Genomic DNA, 8,136 nt, shown 5'->3' on the forward strand with positions numbered 1-8,136 from the left:
TGGTAAGGGTGTACCAATCCAAGGCAAAGTCAACAGGGCAACTGTTGATGAATATTCCTTGGCTCTAATGGTACACCAAGTCGACTCGTAGGTGAATATCGGTTTGATAGACACCACCTTCTCCAGGGAGAAGGTCCTCCGCGTGGTACCTCCTGGAAACGTACTGCGGTACGGCCAATGCGAGAGGCACCTCCAGTGAATCCCTCACCCAATAATCCTTTGACTCCCAATCCCTACCGAGACACGGGCAAGTCTTAAAACTACCTCCCCTCAAGTCAGGCATGTAAAGCGACCCGTGCCCACTGACTATAAGGTTCGCAGCTGAGGGGTTAAACCAGCTGTGTTAGAACGGAGCCTTCCCAGGGCCGGGCAACCCTGGGTCGGAACGAGCCTTGCCGTGGCTTAGGGGCAAAGCCACGGTCGACCTTCCTTCAATGCCCCGAACCCCTCGGGCCCGCCGAGCTCGCCCTGCCGAGCAACGCGGGCGTTTATGAAAATGAGCACAACAAAAAAATCCGCTTCGGACCTCGTGGGGGAGGTAAAACCCCATCACAAATCGACGGAAAGCGAATTGGACGAGGAGGACCTACTGCGCTCAGACGACGAGACGCTAGCTCCGTCCAATACAGAGGGAGGTGTAAAGACAAGCACACCTCAAACGACACAACCAAAGCACACTAAAGCGGCGGCAAGCGCTGCCTAGAACAGCTGAAGGCAGCAGACAACAAGGTCCGGTACGGCATCAGGAAAGCCAAGGTGAAGGTCTTCCTAGACGAACCGGACCTTGTTGTCTGCTGCCTTCAGCTGTTCTAGGCAGCGCTGGTTAATTAGGAACAGATATGGCTGGCTGGACTTCATTTCTCGCTGAGCTCTGAGAATGGCCCAGCCCTCCATGTCGACTCCCTTATTCATCGCTCGCAGAGTCTTGAGCACCCTTTCATGGCTAGACAGCCCCTTGGGCAACCAGCTGCGAGCTCTGGGTCTCATTGGGATATCCTTGGCGGGGACTAGCTTTAAGCTAATCCCCTTCCATGTTTTGCTTAGTCTGGCAACGCAATCCGCCAGGAAGTCCCGCGAAAACTCATCGTCGCACCTGATTACCCGGTGCCCCCTAACCATGTCCGAGGAGTCAAAGGAGGCTGACTGGCCCGTTGGCTCGGACAGTAATTTGTCGGTTACCATCTCCGCCAACTGGGTCTCGACCTCCTCCCATTTCTCCATCAGAAGGCGCCCATCGTCGTTGAGCTCGTCGATAAGTGCCATTGCGAGGCTGTCTCTGGCCACCTCGCTGAACTTTTTCGCCGGTTTGAAGAAAGTGGTCGGTCTCGGTGCTCCCTTAGCGTCCTTGGCTCTCTTCGGAGCGCTCTCGCTCACCTCTTGTGAGCGGTTGCGCTTTGCTTGGGGAGGCAAAGACGTCTCTGGGTGCTCCTTCTCGTAGCGCTCGTATTCCTCGATCACTGCTAGAAATCTGGCTTTGTCTGCAGCGTCGCGCGGGTCGGCTTTGCCCTCCTTTTCATTCCTCGCTATTTTGGCGAGGATGAAATGGGCTTTGCTTGCCTGCGCCTTTCGTTGTTGGTGGGTCCACGGTTTTGGCTTCCCGTGTTCGCCGGTCGCTTTGGCTTGGCTTGCCGCCGCTTTAGTGTGCTTTGGTTGTGTCGTTTGAGGTGTGCTTGTCTTTACACCTCCCTCTGTATTGGACGGAGCTAGCGTCTCGTCGTCTGAGCGCAGTAGGTCCTCCTCGTCCAATTCGCTTTCCGTCGATTTGTGATGGGGTTTTACCTCCCCCACGAGGTCCGAAGCGGATTTTTTTGTTGTGCTCATTTTCATAAACGCCCGCGTTGCTCGGCAGGGCGAGCGCGGCGGGCCCGAGGGGTTCGGGGCATTGAAGGAAGGTCGACCGTGGCTTTGCCCCTAAGCCACGGCAAGGCTCGTTCCGACCCAGGGTTGCCCGGCCCTGGGAAGGCTCCGTTCTAACACAGCTGGTTTAACCCCTCAGCTGCGAACCTTATAGTCAGTGGACACGGGTCGCTTTACATGCCTGACTTGAGGGGAGGTAGTTTTAAGACTTGCCCGTGTCTCGGTAGGGATTGGGAGTCAAAGGATTATTGGGTGAGGGATTCACTGGAGGTGCCGCTCGCATTGGCCGTACCGCAGTACGTTTCCAGGAGGTACCACGCGGAGGACCTTCTCCCTGGAGAAGGTGGTGTCTATCAAACCGATATTCACCTACGAGTCGACTTGGTGTACCATTAGAGCCAAGGAATATTCATCAACAGTTGCCCTGTTGACTTTGCCTTGGATTGGTACACCCTTACCACCCGCTCGCGGGTATACACAATAACAAATAAAATTCACGTGCGGGTATTGGTGTAGTCGTTGGTCTTGAGGGTCACTATAGAGAGAGAGAGAGGCAAAAAGGAAATAGTCTGAGAGAGGAAGCCAACGAGTCCTACACAACCGTATGCGCCAACTCAGGTGGTATTGAGCAGCGTTATCCCCACCCTACCAATGATCGCCAGTGCTAGGTGTTCCTAATGGATATTAGGCGATCCCTTGATCGGTTGCCGAACCGCTAAGTCATTGCTCCATTTCCGATTGCCATGATTCCTGAAGAAAATCGTCTACTCACGCTTCATTATAATTTTTATTAAGAACTAATTATAGAAGTAATAGAATTCATTTTGGGTTGGCATTAACATAAGAACTTAATGTAATTACTAACGATTTTTAATAATAATACTTCATTAAATTGTCTTCATTTCTTTCGCTTTTAACTAGTTTTTCTTTCATTTAACTATGACGAGATAATGAGATGGCATTTATTTTATACAGTAGAAACTAACCGAAAACTAAGTAAGATAATAATAATAAATAAAATATTAATTGAAAGTTATATTCATTTTATTTCACCCTGATTCTTTTCAGTGTATCTAGTTATATTTGTTTAGTATTTCGTTACTGGGTATTTTAAGAATTCAAAAGAAGTATATAATTGCTTTTGATAGCTAAAGTTACATTATTTAATATATTAATTCATTAAAGGATAAGAAAAGGCGATCAAATAAAAATAATAAAATTAAATAATAAAGAGTTTCGGTGACTTACAGTAGTCCATTATTCCCTCGGCGAAAGATCTTTCTCCAGGTGCTGAATGGTGGGGTTAATATTAATTATTTGTATTAGAAATGTTTTAATGCTTTATTTACGAGGTTTTAATAATACAAAATTACAGAGACGCGTCTACACGTTGCGGAATTTCTGAATAGACTCAACTACGATAGTATCGATACTCAACGATATGGAGTTGCTCGCAGGCAACTATCAGAATCAGCTGACAGACGGCGTTGCCATATACTTCTATATTTCTAACACTCCTTCTCAACGCTGTTTGTCATTTTACAGGATAACTAAAGTACATAATTTACAGAAAACCCATCATATTTATACATTTCAAGTGCTTAACTTTGCTCAAATTCTTAGTTAACACATCTGCCATCATGTTCTCTGTTGATACATATCTCAAATCTATGATTTTTTCTTTAAACATATCTCTTACATGATGATACTTAATGTCTATATGTTTGCTGCGCGCGTGATATACAGGATTCTTAACTAGGCACTGCGCGCTTTGGTTATCGCTGTGTATTACAATCGGTGGGACTTCACCAAGACCCATCTAACTCCAAAGCTTACGGATATATACTGCTTCCTTTGCCGCTGAAGAAAGTGCTATATACTCTGCTTCTGTGGTAGAGAGCTACCACGGGCTGCTTCTTGGACTCCCAATTGATCGCTGCGCCTGCGACCACAAATGTCCAGCCGGTGAAGGACTTCCTGTCGCTGTCATCTCCAGCCCAGTCGGCGTCCACATAACAGTAGACAGCCTGTCCAGTTCGCTGATAGTTGAGCTGGAACGTCTTCGTACCCTGCAGGTACCTCAAGACACGCTTGGCACACACCAAGTGCTCCTGATGAGGATCCGAGTTCCGTTGCGCAAGCTTCGCCACGGAATGTAGTATATCTGGCCTCGTAGTTATAGCCAAATACATGAGCGAGCCTATCAGGGACTGGTACTCAACCTGATTTGCTCTCATGCACTCCTTCTTGCTGCATCGAACTTGGTAGCCAGCTTCAAGGGGTAGATTGGATGCCTTACAGTTTTGCATCCCGTAGTCTTCCAATAAGGCCTCTATGTACTGCTTATGACCCACTCGAACACTGCCAACTTCGCCATCTCGCTCAATTTCCATTCCTAGGAAATGTTTCAGGATGCCGCCATCGACAACATCGTACCTCTTCGATATAAGGTACTTGATCTCGCTCAGCTCAGCTTCTGAGTCGCTCGCAACTATGATGTCATCTACGTAGACTATGATGAAGCTCATTTGGTCACCTTGACCCCTTTTGTAGATGCAGGGTTCACTCGGACATGCTGAGAACCCCAACTTCAGGATGACTTCGTCCAGGTTGCTATTCCACTCACGGCCACTTTGTTTTAGACCGTACAGCGATTTGTGCAGCTTAAGGACCTTTCCTGGATGCTTTGCGTCAGTAAACCCCTCAGGTTGTCTCATATAGACCACGTCATGGAGTTCACTGTTGAGATAAGCAGACGAAACATCAAGCTGGTGCATATACATACCACGTTCAACTGCTACAGCAATCATCAGCCTTATTGATGAATATCTGGCCACCGGTGAAAACGTCTCAGAGTAGTTGATGCCATATTTTTGCCCACAGCCCTTTGCGACAAGCCGTGACTTCAGACGTTCCACATTTCCATGTTTATCTCGCTTGACCGCGAAGACCCACTTGCATCCAATGGCCTTCTCTCCCTCAGGTAACTCGACGAGTGTCCAAGTTTTCCTTTCTTGCAGGCTCTTTATTTCCTGCTGCATAGAATTCTTCCAGTCCTCTGCATATTTAGAACTCAATGCATCGTTTACGCTTGCTGGAACCTCAACATCCCGTTTAATGACGTTGACGGTTTGATACTCCTTTCGAGGTCTCCCACGCCGCCCAGTTCGAATCAGCTTTGGTCTCCCTGGACCCCGTTTATCGCTAAGCAGCACCTCTGCTTCTGGCAGCACATCTTCCTCTGGAAACACCTCCTCTTCTGGCAGCACATCTTCATCTGGTTTTTCCTCTGCTTCTGGTGGTTCTTCTTCTCTGCTGACATCTGTGTCAAGCTCATTTTCGTCATACGCTGCAGTCTCTTCGATTTGTGGAGCGAAATTTGGTTCTATACTTTCTTGTTTCTGAAAGTACTCCAAAAATATTACGTCACGAGACTCTATAAGCTTTCCTGTACTAGGATTGTACAAACGGTAAGCAGCAGCCGTATCTGAGTACCCTACAAAAATGTACTCAATTCCCTTTGGTTGGAATTTACGGAAATGCTTCTTGTCTAAAGCAATCGCCTTGACTCCGAATATCTTGAGATGAGATACACTCGGTTTCCGTCCGAACCAAGCTTCGAATGGTGTCATATTCCTCAGCGATGATGACTCCGACCTGTTCCGCAAGTAAGCTGCAGCAGCTATGGCTTCCGCCCAAAATGCTTCGTCCAAATTAGCGTACTGCAACATGCTCCTGGCCATCTCAACCAGTGTCCTGTTTGCTCTTTCCGCCACACCGTTTTGTTGAGGTGTATACGGTACAGTAAGCTCTCTCTTTATTCCATTGCTTACCAGGAACTGCGTAAATACTCCGCTCAAGTACTCACGTCCATTATCGCTTCTCAGGATTTTAAGCTTCTCTCCAGTTTGTTTCTCCACCAAGGCTTTGAACTCCTTGAACTTTTCGAAAACCTCATCACGCGTTTTCAGGAAACAAACATGCATATATCGCGATTTATCATCTATAAATGTCACGAAATACCGAGATCCACCGTTTGATGTCTTGCTCATCGGCCCGCAAATGTCTGTATGTACACGTTGCAAAATATTATTCGCCCGATTCTCTGCGGCCTTTGGAAACGACTTTACAGTGATTTTACACTTCGCACACGTTTCGCAAACATGATCTCGCATGTCACACTGATTTGCCTTTAGACCACGCACAATGTTGTTTTTTATCATTTTTATTAGGCTTCCAAAGTTTAAATGTCCAAATCTGTGATGCCACTTAACTATTTCTGAGCCTTTCGCTTCTGCCGCAAAACATACACTCTTGTTTGTTTCTATTAAAAACAAATCATTTTTCTTTTCGGCACTCAAAACAACATGTCCCTTTTTGTTTATTATCTGCGCACTATTTCCAGAAAACTCTGCACGAAATCCGTTTTCAACCGCTCTCGATACGGATAAAAAATTACATTGCAAGTCTTTTACATAAAGTACATCCACTAAATCGATCGTACTTTTCTTCCACTGTATGCGCACTTTTCCAAGGCCTTCCGCCATGATGCTATTACTACCGGCCAACATTATTTTCTCTCGGTGTTCCTTTATGTCTGTAAAACTGGAACGATCGCAGCACAAATGCGTCGTGGCGCCACTGTCTAAACACCAAACACTCTCTTTACGCTCTACGAACTTCGGCCCGTACGAGAAAACTGAATAGTTGCGACTATTCTCCTTCTTTTCTCCTTCTTTCTTTTCGTCCTTTCCTTTTTCACGACAGTTAACCGCGATATGCCCTTGACGACCGCATATCCAACACGCTCTCTTGTTTTTGTTTTTGTTCTTCCATTCGGTTTTAACCGCACTCTTTTCATTTCGCGACGCGAACATTCTTGTTTCTTTCTCGCGAACCGTTTCGTCGTTCTTCCGTCTCTCTCCTTCTTCCAGCAATTTTATTTTAAGGAGATGCAACGACGGCAATCTGTCGCGCGTCTCGACAGCAACAACAAAATTTTCAAGACCATCACTTAGGCCAGACAGCAACAAAATAACCGTTACTTCTTCGGGTAGCGTCACCCCGACTTCGTTAAGTTTTTCTAGAATGTCCGAAAACTTATTTATATGCGCTCCGACATTGTCATCTTCTGCCATTTTCATACGCAGCAATTGTCGAAGCAGAAAAACACGCCTCGCAGGCCCTGTTGGCCTATGTATTGCTAGAAGCTTCTCCCAGGCTTCTGCAGAACTAACACAATGTTTCACATGGTTTATCTGAGACGGTTTTATGTGCAACATAATGCTCGCAAGAGCTTTCTCGTCTTTCACATCAAATGCAGACTTCACTTCTTCACTATCATGTTCGTTTTTTACCAAACGACGGCAAACCACCGCCCACAAATCTGCGTATACTAAAACGCTTTTCATTTGCACAGCCCACGCGCTGTAATTCTCATCGTCAAGTCTTTCGATCGAATTCATACTTGGATTCATTTTCCCGTGTTTAGTCGCGAAGCCACTAACAGCCTTAAGTCCAGAACTTTCCTCGCAGGGACAAGATCACTTTTTACCGCAACTATAACACACACACACACAACCGCAACCACAGTTTTTTCGCGCGAAGCTATTTACTCGGCCTTAAGTCCAGAACATTCCTCGCAGGGACAAGTTCACTTATTTACCGCGATTAGTAAATACGACCGCTAAAAACTCTTTGTATTCTTTTCACGCAATGAAGGCACTCTGGGCCCATAACCTATTAGAAATGTTTTAATGCTTTATTTACGAGGTTTTAATAATACAAAATTACAGAGACGCGTCTACACGTTGCGGAATTTCTGAATAGACTCAACTACGATAGTATCGATACTCAACGATATGGAGTTGCTCGCAGGCAACTATCAGAATCAGCTGACAGACGGCGTTGCCATATACTTCTATATTTCTAACAATTTTTTTATTTATTATTTATAATTTGATTCGCTTTTGCATTTAATTAAATTCCTACCTACTGTCTTCTTTCTAATTATATAACCAAAATAAAAAAATAAAGAATAAAAGGATTTTTTTATACAAGTAGAACTAATTATTTTTATTTCTTTCACTGTACTTCGAGCCTCCTTTCTCATTTCTTCTCGCTCATATTCACAATCTAAATTGATTTATATTATTAAGTTGGTAAATAAAAAAATAAAAATAATTAAGGAAATGAATATAGTCGAAAATTAATTAATCTAATATTGTGCAATTTTCATTATTTCTTATTGTTATTATTTAAGATGCGGCAAACAACAAG

At 45.3% G+C, this 8,136-nt stretch overlaps 1 protein-coding gene across 1 annotated transcript; it reads right to left on the reverse strand.

Annotated features, from left to right (window-relative positions):
- Positions 1-768: 768 nt before the first annotated feature.
- LOC121502196 (uncharacterized) lies at positions 769-1,821 on the reverse strand. The gene has a single exon (XM_041775200.1). It carries the CDS (start codon positions 1,819-1,821, stop codon positions 769-771), a length of 1,053 nt encoding a protein of 350 aa, XP_041631134.1.
- Positions 1,822-8,136: the final 6,315 nt, after the last annotated feature.

Source organism: Drosophila kikkawai, chromosome X (genome assembly GCF_030179895.1).
Source record: "Drosophila kikkawai strain 14028-0561.14 chromosome X, DkikHiC1v2, whole genome shotgun sequence".
Taxonomy (NCBI): Eukaryota; Metazoa; Arthropoda; class Insecta; order Diptera; family Drosophilidae; genus Drosophila; species Drosophila kikkawai.

Coding starts and splice junctions, on each gene's coding strand:
- LOC121502196 (XM_041775200.1), bottom strand. CDS start 1,821: ATGAGCACAACAAAAAAATCCGCTTCGGACCTCGTGGGGGAGGTAAAA.